Source organism: Callorhinus ursinus, unplaced genomic scaffold (assembly GCF_003265705.2).
Source record: "Callorhinus ursinus isolate GAN/ISIS: 27379988/994484 unplaced genomic scaffold, GSC_fseal_2.0 scaffold1, whole genome shotgun sequence".
In the NCBI taxonomy this organism is placed as follows: domain Eukaryota; kingdom Metazoa; phylum Chordata; class Mammalia; order Carnivora; family Otariidae; genus Callorhinus; species Callorhinus ursinus.
In genome coordinates, this window is record NW_027397063.1 from 64961441 (window position 1) to 64983052 (window position 21612).

Consider the following 21612-nt stretch of genomic DNA (forward strand, 5'->3'; position numbering starts at 1 on the left):
CACGTAGATGTGACTCCTACTCATTCCTACTTCATCCTCCTACTTGATTTAGTCACTGGGCAAGCTTCTTGATTCAGAAAGCCCTGTCTTCTCCACATGGTTGACAACCCAGATAGTAAACGAGTATGACAGTGTGGAAGAGAAGTATAGCCAATTCTGTAAATGCTGTGAGAGTACTCCTACCTTAAAAGGCAGACTATCCATAATGTTTGTCAACGGTGAAAGCCAGGAGTCTGTACTCAACCTCAAAAAGTGATCCTGAAGCAGGGATGTGTTTTCTTTCTTCAAAGTCTGGGCCCGGCACTGCATTTTTTAGTAGAGTGACTGCTAAGATGGCAGATCTCCTCGCCTGTTACTATGAACAGTATCAAGTAATTTTTGTTTCTTGTTTTAGAAATTATAAGGCACTTTTCCATACAGCACCTCACTGAATACTTATAACACTTTGTAGGAGAGAAAAATCATAGCCCAAATGGCCAAGAGATCAGGTCAAAGATCTCAGTCTGGTTTCAAATCCGATGCCCTCTTCACTGTGCCATGGTGTCACATCATCTAACTGTCAACATCCCACTTTACAGCCAACAAAGCTGCTTCCTAAACAGCTATGTGCAGGGTCTCGCTGAAATGCTTGGAGTCAGGAATGATGCGCTAGACTGCTGAGTCACACTTTACTTTTAGTCAAACTAGACTTTTAGGGAAACTCCCTTAAAATAAATAATCAGTTCGAATCCTCAGTAATGAAGTTCATCTTATCTTTTTAATTAGAGAAATTAGCAAGTAAAATTGCTTTGATATCCCTTACATTTGACATGGTTCCCTTTTAGTTACTTTGTAGGTATGTGCGGTGATGGGGCCAATGATTGTGGGGTAAGTAGCTGCTGGTGTGTGGGGTCATAGTTGCACTAGAACAGACCAAGACTTACGCTTGATTGTGCCTGCCTGGAGTTCTTTAGAGATAGTATCCCTGGGATATACACTACCTCCATTCTTCTTGATGGGGAAACTGATATGGAGGGTTTGGGAGTGTTTTGATCAAAGCCACACAATGACTCAGTGGTTGGTATAGACCAAATGGGGTAGAATATGGCTCTGGACTCCCCACTTCTTTGGCTAAGTGTCCCAGTGCTATCTTTTTCTTACACAGTAGGCAGAGCAAAATCTGGTCATCTCCTGGCTAGTGCTTGGGTCCACAAACCACACTGGCTAGCTTGACAGGCTCTTCTTATGTGGCCTCAGGAGAGATGTATGAGAGTGTGTATGGAGAGTAAGCTGACCCTTTGCTTTCAGGCTTTGAAAATGGCTCACGTGGGCATCTCTTTATCAGAGCAGGAGGCATCTGTGGCCTCACCTTTCACTTCGAAAACTCCAAACATTGAGTGTGTACCTCACCTTATCAAGTAAGTAGATGCTTTCCACCAGTATTGTTTTAATCTCTTTTGACTTTTAGGTGCAGATCCCATTGTTCTGCCAGGGAAAGAGCAGGGAAACTTTGTGTCCCTGGGTGGGGAGCGTGCTTTGCAGGACAATGCAGTCAACCAATCTACTCCCAAGTGGACTTACCAGGAGTTAAAAATAACTGGGAGAACAGTGGCATTTCTAATGAAAATCACTCAATAGGTTACTTTTAGAAAATTAGAATCTGGAACTTGTTACTGCTTTGAAAGTGTCGATCATACTCTTATTATTGTTATTTTTACACGGATCTCCTTAGATGTTTTATGACGGGGGGATGGACAGAAATGTTCTCTTCCCCACTTTTGCCCTCTTTCCCTCTTGACTCTTTATGCTTCTTTGGAATATCCTTTCCATCCCCAGTTTTCAAAATATTTACTCATCTTTGCTGCTCCTACTAAAATTTCCCTTGATGCTTTATCTCCACTTCCCAGAATATGTCCTTCAGCTGTATTTTATTTGAATGTTAAAGACGGTTAGCACTGTGGCCATTTTGGGCTGTTATAACTAGCATGGATTTACAGTTTGTGAAGTGCTTTAAAACATACTATCTTATACTTCAAAACAGCATGGAGATGTAGGGATGGTCATTTTTTTTTTTTTTTTGCAAATAATGAAATTGACATTCAATTGATGTGCCCAAGCTCAAACAGCCATATAGGATTAGAAATGCTTAAAATTGATTTTATTTAAATATTTTTTTTCTACAAATATCATACTATTCCCACCACATTACAATAATAATGATTTGGCTAGCTTCTCCCAATTTTTAAGAAATTTATGCATGTATTTGACAAATATTTATAGAGTAGGGCACTTAGTTCCAGGGACTGGCGGAGACACTGACGGCCCAGAAGAAAGTAAATCATACATCCCTTGATCTCATAAAGTTTTCTTCTGATGAAGAAGTCGGGTAATAAACACATACACGGATAAATCAAGGGTAATGGGAAAGGAGGAAAGGGACTGGGGGGGCGGGTGGAATTGGCTGCTGCAGGTGGATGGTATGTGAAAGCCTTTCTAAGGAGGCGAGAGATGAAGAGAAAGTATGGTCTGGTAGGGCAAATGATAGCAGCAGAGCCCCCAAACAGGAAAAAGCCTGTTTTGAAATCAGGTTTTGGAATCCCAGGAAAACATTATGACCAGAAGGAAATTTAAACTCTCTTTTCTTTCCAATGAAAGAGATAAAAGTGACGTTTCATAAGTCATCTATTTTATGCTGTCAATATATACTCTTTACTCAAAGTCAATCAACAGTAACAGAAACAAGCATGCTCATTGTTCTCAGCCTATTTAAATTCCCTATATGACTAATTTGAGTGCAGTATTGTTCTAGTCCAGTTTCAGAAAAAGCTGGGATTGCCAAATGAGATTTGAATGAAGTGAAACAACCTGCGCGAAAATAGCCCCCAAGCTGCAATCTTATTTAAATCCCTTAGTTCACAGATGAAGAAACTGTAACAGAAGGAAACTGACCTTCCAGGTGACATCAGTGTGTAGGTGTGAGACCTGGGACTAGTTCCCAGGCCCTCTGACTCTGGACTGACATAGTCCCCACAGAGAGGGCAAGACTAACACGCAGCCTGGGCTCCATGGCTGGACCAAGCGTGTGGACCTTGGCCTGGAATCAGTGTTTCCTGAAAATCTAGTCATTTAGCATATCCTGACAGCCAGCTCCGACTGGCTCAAGGCTGTCCAGTCGGTCAGACAAACAGTTGAATAATCAGGGTTTTGATTTTTTTCTCCTGAGCTCAGCTGAACAGCACAGAGTAACTGACCTCATTTTTTTTCTATTCCTTTCACTTCCTCACGTTTTCATTTCTTTTCTCACACAGGGAAGGCCGTGCAGCTCTGGTTACCTCGTTTTGCATGTTTAAGTACATGGCTCTGTACAGCATGATTCAGTATGTTGGTGTTCTGCTGCTCTACTGGGTATGACTGGGGACCTGAGCTCTTGGTTAGTGAGGACCAAAACCAGTGATGGTGCCCTCCTAATCAGCAATGCCTCTTAAGGAACAGTGCGTGTGGGGAACTTCGAGCACCAATAGCCCCTCTAAAACTACCTTTATTTATTTTTTTTAAGTATTTTATATTTTTAAATTTTAAAATTTATATTCAATTAGATGAATGTACACAGGAAAAGTTGATGGTGTCAATTCTTTGACTCTCTGACATTTTTTAATGCAGTGGTTGCTGAGGATCAGAACACAGCACTTTCTCGCTGTTGCTTCTGCCTCCTTGGACCAGGTCTCTATCTTCCCTGTTCCAGTGTGACTCAACCCTAGTGTACCATTCATTAGAGAGATGATTCTCTGATTGGGGTTGCTGGTAAATGTTTCATAGCCGGCTCTCTCTGGAAAAACAAGCCCTGCTTATTAATGTTTGCCAACTTTCATGGTGTTAATACTCCCACCATGGCTGGTTTCAAGCTGTCTACCTGCTGTCACTGAACATGGAGTTGGGAAGAGATATACAGTAGCTTGCCATTATGTAGTATTTGCACCACAGAGATACAAGAGTTGTAAATATCTTAAAGAGCATAGGTAATAGCACAATGTAGGAAAATGGTTAGGAAGTGCTGGGTTTTGGGTATTTATTAGCTTTGTTTTTAGCACAATGTATTTAATGGTAGATTTGTATGACTTAAATTTTTATAATGACCGTGTTTAACAACCAGTTCAAAAAGATCCCTGAAAACTTAGCAATTAACTCTCATAAGCTAGTACAAGTAGCATATTGCTGATTCCTTAGATTCATCTCTATGTCCTGCCCTCTTGCTTCTGGATTGAAAGGTTTTAGTTCTGTTATTTTAAGATTACCTATGTCTTTCCCCACTCATTAATGAATGAGCCAGAGAAGGAGAAGCTATGTAGGTAAAATTTTGTAAGATCACCACATGCTTAACACTTGTTACTCCTGGGAACCCACTCTTCTATTGTGCCAGACCAAACCCTGACTTCTCTGCTAGCAGGTAGAAAAGAGATCAGAGATGAATGTAGTACAGTGAGATGTCCCCCTCAACAAGGGGATACTGATTCGCAAAGGACCGAGGCCGGAAAGCACACGAAGGTGGCCTCCTGGCTAGGGAGGTTTTCACAGCCTTGTCTTTGGTACTCTCACCAACACGGACAGGACCCTGGCTGCACCATCTCCTTGTAAAATCCTGTGTTGCAGTGACAAAATGAATATAGTTGATGTCAGACTTCATCCAGAATGTCATAACTTTTTTGAGCCGCTTTCCTTTTTATTTTCAGGAGACAAACAGCCTTTCAAATTACCAGTTTCTGTTCCAGGATCTGGCCATCACAACTCTTATTGGCATAACAAGTAAGAAAAACTTTCTTTGCTCCCCTCAATATACCTTCCCTCTGCCCCAGAAGGTCCACCAGAAGAGACACCAGTTGTAGCCTCGGGGATGCGGGACTTATTCCCGTTTGTACATACAGAGAGGGAAAGAGGACGTAGGACCCCTACTTTTGAGTGTTGGGTTGAAAGAAAAGTGTTAGCAAAGGAAAATATGGCTAGTTCTTTTGCTGTTTTCCACAAAATATGGGGCTTCCATAATGGTCACTAAACATTTAAGATGAAAAATGAACTTTGAAAATCAGGAATGCTGACTTCAGTATGCTTTCTGTTATAATTACAGTTGAAATGTACCCAGTTTATAGAAGCTGAATGGTTTTTATGTTTCCCAACTTTAAGCCCTAGCCTTTTGGGGTTTTGAATGGAGATTGAAGATAATCTTTCCATCAGGCCACTCCCACTCCCACCTCTGAATTGTCTCCCCAATTTTCCTGCTGTAGGATTTCCCCCCAACCCATCCACTCCCCGTCATCTTTACCATATTCTCTGCTTTCCTCTCTGTTAAATATAAATGCCAACAATTCCATCTGTACTTTTAGTCCTACCTCCTACCTTCTCAAGGATTTTGTTTCTGTAATAATCTCTTTCTCCATCATCATCAACTTTTCTCTGATCTGCTGGATCATTCTCATCAGCATATAAATATATTTTCTTATCTTCTACCAGATCTGATATTCAACAAAATCATTAACTACTGACTGAGTGCCGAGTTTGTACTACTTACTGAAATAGGCACCTTGAACATATCGGTGAAAGAAAAAACAAATAAAAATTCCCTTCCTTACATTCTAGTAAAATAGCACCACTATCTACCCAGTTGTTCAAAGACCTGGAGCCATTCTTAGTTTCTCTTTTCATTACCCTTCACATCCCATACCTTTGAAGTTCCGGTTGGCTCTACCTGCAGAAGCTATGCTGCATCTTTCCTCTCCATCCGCAGCTCTGTAGCCCTGGTCACCGAGCAATGTCAGCTCCCTTGTGGATTCCTACAACAACCTTACAACTGATCTTGCTTTCCCTCACCCCCATTTACCTTTCCAAGGGTAGTAAGAATGTTATTTTTAAGAACTAAATTTTATTGTCATCCACTTGCTTCAAATGCTTTGGCCCCTGCCTGCTTCTCCACCTTCACTTCCAACCACATTGCTACTCACTTGTTCCAGGCAGCCTGGTTTTTCAGTCTCTTGAGCACTGCCAAACTTGTGGTCACCACAGTACCTTTGTTTTTGTTATTTCCTTTGCCTAAAACACTCTCCCCTTCAATCTTTATATGGCTTTGAATTTTCTTATTATTCAGATCTCAGCTCAAAAGTCACCACTTCAGGAAGGTCACTTTAAGTAGTCACCAAGCCAATTATTCTCTATCACACAACTGTGCTTTTTTATTATTTTATTTTATTTTATTGGTTCCCAAGTTTTATTCAAGAACTCATACAAATATTCCAGATAAATGAGTTTTAATCCTCATCTTCCTCCTCTTCCTTGGCCTGGTTAATCTGGAAGTATTGCAATTTGTAATTCTCTTTGCTGTTAGCAACTACACTCAACCAATCACATAGATTATTCTAATTCAGTATTTTTTGAAGAGATATTTCAAATGCCTTTTGGAAAAAGTCACCTCAGAAGTTACCATAATCTTGCTCTTGCTCCTCTCAGTGGCTACAACCTCTCCCCTGAGATTCCCAGCTTTTCTATTCATTTTGATTCTCACCTGAAGAAACTGCTCAGAATTGGCAGCATCTCTGATTCTCGCTTCTACAGGGTGGGTGCAGTCAAGGGCAAATTTCAGAACTTGCTACTTTTTTTTTTTTCGCTTCCCTTTGCCATAAGCTTTTTCACAGGGGCTTGGTGGCAATGGAGGCAGGAAGCACAACTGTGCTCTGTTTTTTTTCGTGTATGGCACGGTCTAAAATTATGATATTTATCTACGTTTTTATTTGCATTTTCCTGCCTCCCCTCTCCCGGAGTGTGTGCATTGTGAGAACAGCACCTTGTCTATCTTGGCTACTGCTGTGTTCCCAATACTATTGACAGTGCCTAACATATCTGAGGGGCTCGTGAAATACTGGTCAAATCTCTGGAAAGTACACCCTCGGAGAGTCCATACTGTTAAGAGAGTTCTCCTTCATTTCAAGGCAAACCTATCTCTGTGTAACTTCCACCCCTCCCAGTTCTGCCATTTGTGGTGGTACAGGGTAGTCTGGGTTTTCTCCCCAGGACGGTCTTTCTTCCAGATTTTTGAAAACACCCTTCATGTCTTTCATGATTGTTCTCTGCTCAGTAGAAAGCATCTCCAGGTTTTCCTCTGTTTTTTGATAAATACTTGATTATTTTTTGTTCTTATGATTATTAATATATATTCATTGTGAAACGAAGATTGAAAACATTGCAAGATATCACAAAGGAAAAAAAAACACTGTTATTCTACCATTCAGAACTAACCAATTAAAGGGTTTTGATATATACGTGTAAATGAAGAAATTTGAAGTACGTTCTCTATATAGTTGTGCATACATTTTTTCATTTAACTTTATAAGTACTTTTCTTTAGGTTTTATTTAAATTCAGGTTAGTTAACATATAGTGTATTATTAGTGTCAGGGGTAGAGTTCAGTGATTCATCAGTGGCATATAACACCCAGTGCTCATTCTATCAAGTGCCCTCCTTAAAGCCCATCACCTAATCACCCCATCCATCCCCCCACCCACCTCCCCTCTCACAACCCCCAGCTTGTTTCCTATAGTTAAGAGTCTCTTATGGTTTGCTTCCCTCTCTGTTTTCATCTTATTTTTCCTTCCTTTCCCCTGTGTTATTTTAACATCATTAAATAGTTTAATTCTTTCTTATTTTGGTAAGATGTATATAACATAAAGTTTGTTGTTTTCAACATTTTTAAGTATCTAGTTCAGGAGCATGAATGACATTCACAGTGTCGCGCAACCCATTACCACTATCTACTTCCCAAATTTTTTATCACCCCAAACAGAAACTGTACCCGTTAAGTAACAGCTCCCCATTGTTCCTCTTCCCAGCCTCTGGCAGGTAACCTCTAGTCTACTTTTGGTCTCTATAAATTTGCTTATTCAAGTTATTTCATATAAATCAAACCATACAATATTTGTTCCTTTGTGTCTGGCTTATATCAATTATCATAGTGTGTTCAAGGTTTACCTATGTTGTAGCATGTCTCAGAATTTCATTCCTTTTTTATGGCTGAGTAATATTCTATTCCATGTGTATACCGCATTTTGTTTATCCATTTATTTGTTGATGGACTTGAGCTGCTTTCACCTTTTGGCTATTGTAAAGAGTGCTGCAATGAACATCTGCATAAAGTATCTGCTTGAATCCCTGTCTCTATTTTGGGTATAGGAATGGAATCGCTGGGTCCTATTGTCATCATATATTTAGCTCTTTGAGAAACACCCAAACTATTTTCCAGAGTGACAACATCATTTTCCACTCTCACAATTGTTGCATGAGGATCTCAATTTCTCCAGTCTCATCCACACTTGTTATTTAACTTAAAAAGATTGTTTTCACATCCTAGTCAGTATGGAATGGTATCTTATTATAGTTTTGAATTTGTTTCCCTAATAACTAATCATATTGAGTATGTTTTCATGTACTTACTGGTCATTTGTATGTCTTTTTTTGAGAAATGTTTCTTTAAGTCTTTTGCTCATTTTTTAACTGGATTTTTCTCTTTTGTTGTTGAGCTCTAGAGTTCTTCAGATGTTGTGGCTGTTAAAACCTTCTCAGACACACTATTGCAGAAATTTTCTCCCATTCTATGTTGTTTTTTCCTTTTCTTGATAATGTCCTTTGATGTACAAAAGCTTCTAATTATGATTAAGTCCAATGTATCTATATGTTTCTTTTATAGCTCATGCTTTAGCTGTCATATCTAAGAATCCATTGTCAAATCTAAGGTTGCGTAGATTTACCATGTGTTTTCTAAAAAGAATTTTATGGTTTTTGGCTATTATACTTAAGTATAATAGTCATTGATTTGTGTGTGTGTGTGTGTTAATTTCTCTATATGGTGTGAAGTTGGGGTCCAATTTCATTTATTTGGCATGTGGAAATCTAGTTGTCCCAGCCTCATTTGTTAAAAAGACTCTTCTTTCTGCCATTGGATAGCCTTAACACTCATAATGAAAATAATTGGCCATGGATGTATGGGTTTATTTTTGGACCCTCAATTCTCTTCCACTGGTCTATATGCCATTACCTTATGCTTTTACCACAGTGTTCTGATTACTTTTTTTATAGTAAGTTTGAAATCGGGAAGTGTTGAGTCCTCCAACATTGTTCTTTTTCAAAATTGTTTTGACTATTCAGGGCCCCTTTTAATTCCACATGAATTTGAAGATCAAATTTAATATTCTGAAAAAAAGTCATTTGAATTTTGATGGAGACTGTGTTGAATCTATAGATCACCTTGGATAATATTGAAATCTTAACAGTATTAAGTCTTCCAATCGATGAACATCTGATGTATTTCCTTTTGTTTATGTTTTGCTTAATTTATTTCAGCAAAGTTTTGTGATTTTTGGTGTTCAACTCTTTCTCCTCTTTGGCTAAACTTATTCCTAGATATTTTATTGTTTTGAATGCTTTTGAAAATGGAATTGTTCTCTTAATTTCTTTTTAAAATTGTTTATTGCCAAGGTATAGAAACACAACTGATTTTTATGCATTGATCTTGTATCCTGCAATGTAGCTGAATGTGTTTATTAACTCTAGTAGCTTGCTTTTTTCCCTTCTTTCTTTCTTTCTTTCGACAGCCTAAGTAGGAGTTTATTTTTTTTAAGTAAGCTCTATGCTCAGTGTGGGGTTCAAACTCATGATTCCGAGATCAAGACTACATGCTCTCCCCACTGAGCCAGCCAGGTGCCCCTCTAGTCATTTTCTTGTGTATTCTTTAGGATTCCCAATATACAGGATTATGTTACTTGTGAATAGAGGTGGTTTTACTTCTTCCTTCCAATTTGGATGACTTTAATTCTTTTCCTTTTCTAATTGCTCTGGATAGAACTTTCAGTGCAATGTTGAATAGCAGTCATGAAATGGGCATTCTTGTCTTGTTCCTATCTTAGAGGGAAAGCTCTCAGCCTTTCACCCTTGGATATGATGCTAGCTCTGACATAACTTGTAATCATGGGCATTTCATGTAGCATCCTAAAATAATAATAATCTACTTTGAATTGATACCTTAACTTTAATAGCATGCAGAACACTGCTACTTCACAACTTTGTCTCCTCCTTTTATATTGTTGTTGCCACAAATGACATCTTTATCCATTGTGTGCCCAACAACATAGATATATAATTATTTTTTATGTGTTGTCTTTTAAACCAGGTAGGAATAAAAAGTGGAACTAAAAGCCAAAAATAAAATAATACAGTCTTTTATATTTGCTCAAATAGTTACTTCTACTGGACAAAATGAAGTGTCAATGAAGAAGTAGAAATTGTAAAAAAGGATTCTTTAAAAAGACTTTCTTTTGGCTCTTTTTCATATTTTCTGTTTCTTTATTGACATTTTCATTTTGTTCATACATTGCTTCCTGATTTCTTTAAGCATATTTTAAACAGTTGTTTTAAAGTCTTTGTCTAATACGTCCAATGCCCAGGCTTCCTCAGAGATGATTTCTGTCAATTTATTTTGTTCCATTGAATATTATAGTGTGATAACTCTGGAAATCAGATTTACCCCCTTGCCTAGGGCTTGGTGGTTTTTGTTTTGCTATTTTTTGAAGACTATCAGAGTCCATTTGTTTAGTGACTTCCCCAAACTATTTTTGCAGACTGTATCAGTTATTAGGTGTGGTCAATGAAATCTCTGTTCCTTTGGATTTTGCTCAGGCAGTGTTTTGATTGAGATTTTTCTCGACCTCCATGAGTTTAAAACCATGAACAAAGAAGAACCTTTGCAGACTTATTCTGTGCTCGGGCACTTCAACACTTAGCCAGGCTTGCACTGAGTACGAAGATCATCCAGAGCTGAAAACTGAGGGGCTGTTCTGGTCTTTTCTGAGCATGTATCTTACCTTAGGGGTGTGCATGGCTTCCTGTAGTCCCCCGTATACACAGGTGCTTTTGAATGCTGTAATTTCCCAAAGAAACTTTCTTTAGCTTTTCTTTATTTTGGCTGTTATTTTATGTCTCAACTGTAATCTTTTGCCCCAGGTGATTGTGGGTAGTTGGTTAGGCTTACAATGTTTTCAAGCAGTGTATGTTGCTGTCCTGAGTTAAATTTTGCATTAGGTGAGAGAGATGAGCACCTTGCACCGGTCCTTCAGGTAACCCTCAACAGATTAGAACAGACCTACACAATGATTTGTGATAAAGTCTGCTCTTTTCCTCCTGTGACCAGACACCAGAGTCCTCTCTGGTGTGTGTGTGTGTGTGAACAACACAACTTTGAGGTTGCCACTGAGCTGAAGAAGGGTGTGGCAAGGGCAAGTAAAAATGACACAGAACCTTCCTACCATTTTTAAGCTGCCTTTTTTTTTGATTTAGCATATGTTTGATTGCTATAAGCCTTTGTTTTTCAGAGTTATGATGAAGTTAGTTTTGACCGTTTCTGCTTGTTTTTTGATGTTTCTGTGGAAGGATGGGAACTTGGAGCTGCTTACTCTGCCATTTTTCTGACGTCACTCCTCATTTTGTCATTGAATATTTTAAAGCATTACTTCTAAGTGACTGTATGTTGTTTCATTATCTAGAAGTACCATAATTTACTGTACATGATGCAGTAATGAACATCTTTCTATATCTCTGCATTTTTTAGCTTAGGTGAATTTCCAGGAATGACCATGTCAAATGTTATGAACAATTTTCAATCTTTTCATATTTACTGTCAAATTGCCTGGCAGAAGGTTTGTGTCAATGTACATTCCCATAAGCTGTGTACGAGAGTATGCATTTCATCATGTCCTCACCTCTAATTTGATGGCCTTTTCTCGTTTAATAGGCAAAAATAAAAATGTCTCATGATTGTTCTGTCTGCTCTCTTAGGAATTTCTCATATGACTTGAGTTGGAGTCCATTTGTTATTTTGTTCCCTCAAAAAAATGATGTACTCCAGTTTGTCAGTTTGCTTGGATATGTGGGCCCAAGAAGTTACACTGTTCTTCTGATGAGGAATAGAACATTTTCCTGCTCTCACAAATATAAAACTCGAATTTATTTTGTAGTGAACTTGAATGGTGCCTACCCCAAGCTGGTGCCTTTCAGGCCTGCAGGACGGCTGATCTCCCCACCTCTGCTGCTCTCTGTGATTTTCAACATTCTTCTCAGCCTGGCTATGCACATTGTGGGCTTCATTCTGGTTCAGAGGCAGCCTTGGTATTCCATGGAGATGCACAGGTACTACTATCAAAGCCCCGATTCCAGCATCTCACATTCCAATTTCTATCAAATATCATCTGGCCCTTATGACAGGAAACAAATGGTTCTTCATTCTTCTAGAAGCATTGGCTTCTTTAAGTCCCTTGGGAAAATTTCCAGTGATCTTCTCTTCCCTGTAGCACAGTTTGAGGATATCATTCTTTGGCACTTACCTTGGCCTGTCTTGTGTCATAATGATCTATGACCATCTTTTATATCTAGGGTGACCATACATTATAGTTTGCCCAGTCAGCCCCACTTTAAGCCTGATATAACAATGAACTTATGTATAATTAATTAATTAGTTACTGAAGTATAATTGGCATACAATGTTATATTAGTTTCAGGTGTACAAGCTATCGATTTGGCAATTCTGTACATCATTCAGTGCTTACCATGATAAGTGGTAGCCGTCTGTCACCATATGTTACTATGATATTAGTGATTATATTCCCTATGCTGTACTTTGCATCCCTGTGACTTATTCGGTTGTAACTGGAAGTTTGTACATCTTAATCCCCTTTATCGATTTTCCCCATCCCCCTCACTCATGTCTCCTCTGGCAACTACCAGTTTTTCTGATGATATTTGTCTTTTCCTTTCACATTCAAATCTGTGCTTATTGTATGACAAATTATATGGTCACCCTATTTATAAATGTTTAGAGATCTTAAGCGATGAGAGGGAAGAATTATGACTTACTCACGTCTTTCCCACATAGCCAAAATACACATGATGGGTGTCCGATTTATTGAATATATAACTTGCTTATCTAGCTATCCTCTATCTATCTATCTATCTATCTATCATCTATCTATTATCTATTTATCATCTATCTATCTTTTATCTATCCATCTATCCAAAATATAGATCTATCTGTGCTGGTTTCCTTCTCCTTACTTTTCAGTATATTCTTTGCCAAAGTATAAGTAATTACACGGAGGGCATGGAGTCCTGTAGATACAAATGTTCCATAAAGACCAGTCATCTTACTTCATTACCTTTTTGTTTCCTTTTTAGTGTCTGCACACTGCAAAATGAAAGCATCTCAAAGTTAATCATTTCTCCAACTGCTCCAGAAAAAATTGGAAGTAATGGTGCCTTCACAAGCTTTGAGAACACTACCATATGGTTCTTGGGAACAATCAACTGTATCATTGTGGCTCTTATTTTCTCTAAAGGAAAACCATTTAGGCAGCCCATCTATACAAACTGTGAGTAGCATTGTACCAGATCAGAAGTGAGAGGTCACCAGAGGGAACAGATATCCCTAGGTCACTCAGGGAGCAGCTGCAGAGTTGATACTTATCTTGGGTTTGCTGACTTCTACTCTAGGGCTCTCTAAAACACATTGTGCAGCCTCATTCTTTGCTCCTTCCCTCAAAACTACATTAAATTCTAGGGTTTCTTTCTCTACTCTTTCCTTCACCAGAAGTTTGTATCTAGCTGTCTTTTCATGGCGTCACTCCAAATAGGGATGGCTCATTTATTTCCTTACTTGTCAGTACGTGTCAGAGTTCATCCAGGAGGAGGTGGAGAGAAGTGTCACAGCACTCAGTTGGAACATATCTCCTGCCATTAAGACAATGGTTAAGATGGCATTGTGTGGTTGGCAGGCTGGATGTGGGTCCCTCCTGAAGGAACCTGGCCATAGTGATTGTGGAGGTTCTTGGCCAAAGTACCTGCCACCGCCTTACATTCTGGGCTGGGGTGGGAATGTGTTAGAAGTGGGTGACCGGATTAGCCCTTGGAACATTTATTTGTATGCCCCACCACTGCCTCTCTAATTGGGAAAATTTAGAAGCACAAGTTGAAGAATCAATATCCTCATAAGAATTTGTTTGTTCAGAGAAAATTATTTTGCCCTTCTCCTTCTTAGGATGAGAAAGCAGTCAGATGCTGACCTGTACATGACTGAATTTAAACATTTGATTATTTTTTTTTAAATTTTTAAAGATTTTATTTATTTGAGAGAGAGAGAATGAGAGATAGAGAGCACAAGAGGGAAGAGGGTCAGAGGGTCAGAGGGAGAAGCAGACTCCCCGCTGAGCGGGGAGCCCGATGCGGTACTCGATCCCAGGACTCCAGGATCATGACCTGAGCCGAAGGCAGTCGCCCAACCAACTGAGCCACCCAGGCGCCCTAAACATTTGATTATTTACAGCCCTCCTTTTTTTCCAGAAAAGGATTTGAGGCAGGTGTTTTGCATTAAAGAAACTCAGATACTTAAATGTCTTCAAGGCATTTTTTTGAAAATATATTATGTCAATGTTGCTCTCTCTCTATTTCTTACTTTTATTAATTGAAGCTTACAACATGCATGTGAAAATTTCCACTCGCCTCAAGGACAGGCATAGAAATTGTGGAGGTGAGACCCATTGCATAGAAATGAGTACTTTCCATTTATTATGCTGTGTTTGGATGTAGGAATCAAGTAAATTTAGTCAGTGTTAATCTAGACTATGTCTATCAATAGATGTGACACTCTATACTCTGATTTCTCTAAATGACAGCTTGTGTTCTTATTTCCTCAGATATATTCGTCCTTGTGCTGGTCATACAGCTGAGTGTGTGTCTCTTCATCTTATTTGCTGATATTCCAGAACTATATAGGCGTTTGGACGTAAGTCTTATCTCTGGGATATGATGATGATGGTTTGTAGTTTTATTACATCCTGACTTCAAGAAGCAGGTCACAATTGCAGTTGACACAGATTCTTGACACTGATTATTCTTTTTGAATAGTAGAGTTAAAAAGAATACTGGCTTTATTCATATTTTCTATTTAAGCTGGCCAGGAAATAAGATTCAATCTAGTCTTGATTTCCAAGTATTTCAGAAACACTGAGCATTTTTCTTTTAAAAGATCCCTGTAAGAATAGAAAAATCTATTTATATATATTCTCTTTCAAGTGTGAGAGATTTTTTCCTAAATGCTTCTGTTTTGAAGCTGTTGAAAACAGTTTGCCTATAACATGCATCTCGTTAATTCTCAAACCTGTATTTACATCTTTTTAAAAAAAACTCTTTAAAAATGTGTTTGTCTATAGGTTCATATTTAATGTCTGCAAAACTTGCTTGCAAAGAGCCATAACTTACCTCATGAATTGTCTTATATTGTGTAATTTTGGACAAATTTCAAGCTAAGAGACAATTTTTACATATCTGAGCAAGGGAAAATATATATTTCTATTCCTTTAGCCTATACTTTCGAATTAGAAGTTCATTATTACCAAATGTCCTTTAGACCAATAAGTAGAATAGAGAAGAGATGGTAAAAGGAAATGAGCTTTTTTACTTAGTGCTGCGTGAGCCTGCCTGGCCGCCTCTCCATCTCAAAGACAGGTTTCACGAAGGTCAAGATCCTATCTTGTTCATTCTCATATTACCAGTGCCTAACATAGCCCATGGCACATAATGGCAGTAAATGACTGACTGACTGACTGTTGTAGATTAGGTTCTTGCATGGAGATGAGCACTAGGAGCTCACAGTTCATCACGAACCAGCAAAACCTTCACAAACCCTTCTTGACATGTGACATACAAACTAATGTTTACATTTGGTTTTCATTTTGATAATTGTGTCACTGTGGCTAACACTGTAATTGCCACTATTGTTAAATATTTCCGTGAATTAGGGTGAGTCCTCATGAAGATAGTCTTTGCCCACTAGTCTTCCAAGTGAGTTAAAACTTCTTAATCCTGCAGAAGTTAGGGTTACGACATGTTAGGTTCAGTCACACTCTTTAAAAGCAAAGACTCTTACGGAGAGGCTGATATCTCCGGTACAAGAAAATAGGGATTCTGTTTAGTTTAGGGGGAACCTGTGTGAGGTCATTGCCAACATGACTGCAAAGGAGTCTGCAGAGAATTATTGCTCATCTTAAAAATAATAATTTTTTTTTCTTATTACACAAAATTGTGGGTACATTTTATAAAGTGAATATGCAGGCAAAGAAAATTGTAACATTATTTACTATATCCTTCCGTCTTTGAAACTTGAAACTTCATATATTATAAATGTGCATTGACTGATTTATGAAGTTTATTTTAAATGGAGTCCTGCTGTTTTATAGCTAGTTATTCCTCATTTTTTTAAGAAGTTGCTTGAATTTTTTAAATAGAGAACACATCCACACAGTTTAAAATTCAAAAGTTAGAAACCCTATAGCCTCACATCCTTTTCCCGCAGCTGCCAGGTCCCCTCTCTGGAGGCAACTGATGACACCACTTTATTTTATATGCTTTCAGGCATATTTTATACATATGCATACACAGATATATATCATTTTTACACAAATAGTAGCAGACTATTACATTTGTCCAGGTCTTCTGAGCTGGAGATGGCAAGGTGAGATGAGATGTGTAAGCAAGCTTTGGAGGAACTGCCTGTAGGGGAAAGAACATTAGGAAGCCAGAAAAGGAGCGGGAGGGTCCCACACTATGATGTGGGTCTGACCCCCATGAAGGCAGGAGGGAGGTAAGGAGGGCCAGATGAGCAGGGGTTCAGACTGCAGTGCAGGTCTTTTTTTTTTTTTTTTTAAGATTTCACTTACTCATTTGAGAGAGAGTGAATGGGGGGCGGGGAGAGCACAAGGCCAGTGGGGAGGGGAAGAGGCAGAGGGAGAAGCAGGCTCCCTGCCGAGCAAGGAGCCCGATGCGGGGCTCGATCCCAGGGCCCCAGGATCATGACCTGAGCTGAAGGCAGACACTTAACCAACTGAGCCACCCAGGTGCCCCAGCTGCAGTGCAATTCTAAGAAAGCCCAAACACAGTTGCCCATCAGAGGTGTCTAATGTCTCACAAGAATGAGAGCAGTGAGAAGGCCTGCCATCCTTAGTTATTAACTATGAGCAACCCATGGGAAGTGTGGCCTCGGGGTGGACATGGTGGGAGATTCCGAGTGTAGCACTGGAGCGTCTGCCGCTTATTCTCCCAGTAGGACACCTGCATGGAGCGTGTTCATGGCTGCCCCAACCACATACATGATCCCTCACCTTGTTCTTTCATGAGACAGTGTATTTTGGTAATTGTTCCATAGCAGTACATAAAGCTTCCTCATTCCTTTTTTATGCTAATATAATTATTTCAATCTATATATGTACCATAATTTGTATGTAGTCCCCTACTGATAGACATTTAAGTTGCTTCCTATGTTTGCTATTACAAACAAAGCTGCAATGAAATAACCTTATACCTATATCATTTCAGGCATGTACAAATATGTCTCTAGGATAAATTCCCAGAAATGATTTTGAACTTTTAATTTTAATAGCATTGCCCTCCACAGAGTTGTACCAGTTTTTAATCCCCCGGTGTAGAAGGCAGTGTATGAGGCAGTGCCGGGTCCAGCAGTGTGCACTTGGCTTCATTTCATCCATCCATCCATCCATCCATCCATCCATCCATCCCTTCATTTATCCAGCCAGCCATCCATTCAGTATACATATCTATTATATATATCATGTACCTGGGGAGGGATTGGGAAAAATGCAGAGAAACTGGGAAGAAAAGGCGTGAAGTGCCAGCTTGAGTTCAGCCCTGCTTGCTCCATTGGTGAGTACCCTCATCATGGCACTGTCTGTGCAGCTGGGTACACACAGTCCTGAGCGTGAAGCCCTGACTTGAGGCTCAAAAGCAGGGCTCAGCTGAGGGGAGATGTGGCACCAGAGAGTAGAGGGCAACACTGCCCATTTTGGAGGTTTGACACACGTACCCTCAGAGCCTTCTGGGAATAGGGCCACATTCCTGTATTCCCTCGCAAAAGCAAACAATGGAAGCAAACAAAAAACACTTACCAAATTTATCAAATTTTGATCAAATTTATTTTAGGACATTTAGAAATTACAGGGGAACCAAAAAATAAAAAGAAGAAGAAAGAAAGATAAGAGAAAATAAAGCAACAATCATAGTTTACAAGTCATTGGAATCATTGGGTATAATCCTTCCACATTGTTTGATACATGCATAAAAATATGTCTTATATGTATTATGTATGTATGTGTATCTAATATGTACATATATAACATACACATAATGCATGTCTATTACATCCATGATCTATAACTTATGGAAATGTACACCATGAACATGTGAACATTTTTCTGGTGTTTATTTGTCTTCAAACTAACAGTGATTCTCCATCTCCCACCAGCTGCTCTGCACTCCTATTCTGTGGAGGGTCTACATCATCATTATGCTCAGTTCCAATTTCATTGTGTCCCTTGTTGTGGAGGTAAGTGCCCTGGGGCTGCGGATCATTTGGGGCAGAGATGGGCAGGGCATTCTTTGGGAGTCTGAAAGAAGGAACAGCTTAATTGGTAAGACTCAGCAGTGCAAGGGGTTCCATTCCTCAGCCACATAAGCAATGGTGCTTTCCTCTGGTGAATTCCAAACAAGGTGTTAGTTTTCCTGCCTGCAGAGTGGACCTGGAGGGAAGGGAATTATGATGTCTAAAGTCCTGTTCATTTCTAAAATCCACAAATAGAGAACCAACTCAATTCATTTTTTGAAATTAAATATGATTCACATACTATAAAATCCACCTTCTTAAAGTATGCAGTTCAGTGGTTTTTAGTATATTCACTGAGTTGCGCAACCATCACCACTAATTCCAGAACATTCTCATCACCCCAGAAGAAATCCTGTACCCATTAGCAGTCATTCCTCATTTCCCCTTTCCCCTCCTTCACCCCTTGGTAAACACTAATTTACTTTCTGTCCCTATGGATTTGCCTATTCTGGACATTTCACATAAAGGGAATCACATAATATCTGGCCTTTTGTGTCTGGCTTCTTTCACTTATTACTTTTTTTTTTACAGATGGGAAATAAGATTCATAGTGAGCTTTTCCTGGCTTTTATTCTTCATCTCCCAGTTGCTCCATTTCTTCAATAAAATGTGTCTGTGCCCCCTCTTTCTTTGGCTATGGTTCAGTCTCTCCTCCTTCAGTGCTATTAGACAAACTCTCCACTCTTCAAAGCCTACTGAAGAACAGGGGGCATCCCTAGAAAAGGCATCTGTGTCAAAGGGGAGGTGAGCATCAGGATTCAATCTGTCCCCCATTCCTACTTCTGGTTGCAAACCCAGCCTTGTTCCAGTGAGGGGGGGATTTGTGGTAGGTGGAGAGTACCTGGAACTTGACTTCCCTGCAGAACCTTCCATATTAGGCAGGGTAAAAACTGATAGTTTTTCTAGGACATTTGTTTGCTAGGGCATACATAGGCTGCTTTGCTAGGGCATAGAATTAAGGTACTGGAGCCTCTCTCTGTATGCAAAACCAGGGCCTCTCAAACTTGAATGGGCATCAGAGTCACCTGGAGGATTTGTTAAAACACAGGTTGTCCAGGCCTTCCCCTAGCATTTCTGATTCAATAGGTCTAGAATAGGTGCAAGTTTTTATTTCTAATAGGTTGTCAGTTGATTCTGATACTGCTGGTTGAGAAACTACATTGAGAAGTACCATGCTAACCCATATGGGTCTCCAAAGCCACCAAATTAATAAAAGAGCATCACATGAGTGTCCTCATACCTAGTTGCAGAAAGGTGAGCTTTGTCCTTTAAGGGATAATCATGTATGTGCCTTGTCCCTGGCAGCAATCACATTATTTCCTCTGTAGTACATCTGCCCTCATGTCTGCATTTTGAAGTGCTATTCCATCCTCTATGGCACATCTGTAGTACTCTCCTCTTCATGAATCTTTCCCAAAGCCTGGATAGGTTAGGCAAGTAACAGTGGCTTAAACAGTAAAAATAGTTATTTCTTCACTTAAGAAGATAGGAGGTAAGTGGTTTCAGGGCTGGTTTAGTAACTCAGTGGTGTCATTGGGGATCATCCATCTTTCACTTTTCAGTCTCTCCATCTTTAGATATTGGCCTTTCACGTTTGTGTGTATTACTTATGTGTCCAGATCACGTCCATGTCGCTGGGCATTATCTCTGTTTTAACGCAGCAAGAAAATGGAAGGAGAGGCACCAGCAAGCTTTTTCCCCTCAAGTAGGACCCTTTTATGAGGAAACAAAATAATTTCATACAGCCACCCTCCAGACTCTCTCTTATGCCTCATTGGTTAGAACTGTGTCTTATTGTCATCCTGAGTAGGAAAGGATTCTGGGAAAGTAGAACTATGCCAAAAGATTAGACAGATTGGCTTAGACTGTGTTTTTTCCTTTTAGGTAGGCAGTAAAAAGTTGGGAAGAATGTGCTGAGCAACAAAGTAGGAGGACTTCTCCAGCCCTTTCCCTAGCATTTCTGTTTCAATAGGTCTGGTGACAGGTGACAGGTAACTGAGCAATGAAGTTTGCCATAATCCCCTAATAGGAAGCCATTCAACTGCCACTATATTTGCAGTTAAGAGCATAAGCCAGAAATAGTCTACCTGGGTTTGAATCCTGGCTCTACCCTTTCTTGCTGCCTGACTTTGGGCAATACTTGCTATTCCACTCCTCTGTGTCTCTGTTTCTTCATCTGAAAAATAGTGATAATAAAGGTACCTTATCTCATCGGGTTACTGTGAGCATGAAATGTGAACACAGAAAAGCACATAGCAAATATTTGATAAATATAAACTATTATTATTGTATTATCTCTTGTGGTACTTAGTATTTCTGACTTTAAATCTATCAATCATTCAGGCTTTCATTTATTCATTTGCTCTTTCCACAAGCATTTGTTGACCATGTGCCATGTCCTAGGGCACAATGTGAGATGGATTCTGATGACCTTCTCCATTGCTCACAGTTTAGAGTAAGCAAGAGGAAAAATGCTACAGTTATTTGTGTATAGGTTGTGTATGGATATAAACTGTGCTGGCAAGAACTCATCTCAGTACCTACAGTATCTAAGACCCTGCTTTATTCTAATAGAAGCTGGGTAAAGTTTTGTTCGGTTATGAAATGTAAGAAGTGATGCTGCTCGCTTGCAGCAGATGGAGAGGGTAATTTGATACTCATGAAAGATTAAGTTTCTCCTCTGTTTCTTGTGTTGAGTGAGAAATGGAGACAGGCGTGGATGTTTAGTGTGGGTTCCCAGCAGCTTTTGCACTGAGAAATAACACTGTAAGGTCCCAGCTCTCGCCTCCAGGCTCTTCCACTGCCGTCTCCAGTTATTTGAAGTTACCCTTCTGCTGTCAGGGGGCACTCAGGAACAAACCAAAGCCATTTGAGTCTGTGGGGAAGGCAGTTGTAATGGAGAATTATGGACACTTAATTTCTTGCCTTATGAGGTGAGCCTAGCAGAGCAGGTAAAGACCTTAGACGGTCATGGATGCAGCAAGATGTTTTTCTCAGGTAGTTGTAGGGATGTCTGACAGCAGATGCTAAAGATTCCTGGGATGGGCATGCTAACTCCATACTCCCTGGATAGTCTGTGACGGAGATGGTCCAGAGAGGTTTTGGGG

At 39.5% G+C, this 21612-nt stretch overlaps 1 protein-coding gene and 1 pseudogene across 5 annotated transcripts in view; one reads left to right on the plus strand and one right to left on the minus strand.

The window, feature by feature from the left end:
• Positions 1–21612, plus strand: part of ATP13A4 (ATPase 13A4) — a 120012-nt gene that overhangs the window by 91305 nt on the left and 7095 nt on the right. For 2 of the 5 annotated variants that reach the window (XM_025869156.2, XM_073895520.1), the window contains exons 22-29: positions 825–867; positions 1288–1397; positions 3288–3384; positions 4707–4779; positions 12021–12192; positions 13234–13427; positions 14748–14836; positions 18368–18448. In XM_025869156.2, coding sequence (XP_025724941.1) covers positions 825–867; positions 1288–1397; positions 3288–3384; positions 4707–4779; positions 12021–12192; positions 13234–13427; positions 14748–14836; positions 18368–18448 — 859 coding nt within the window. Of the gene's footprint in view, positions 1–824; positions 868–1287; positions 1398–3287; positions 3385–4706; positions 4780–12020; positions 12193–13233; positions 13428–14747; positions 14837–18367; positions 18449–21612 lie in introns of those variants that run through there. The other 3 variants (XM_073895504.1, XM_073895515.1, XM_073895525.1) reach the window with 3 other exon arrangements.
• On the minus strand, positions 6273–7832 carry LOC112823487 (large ribosomal subunit protein eL22-like; annotated as a pseudogene).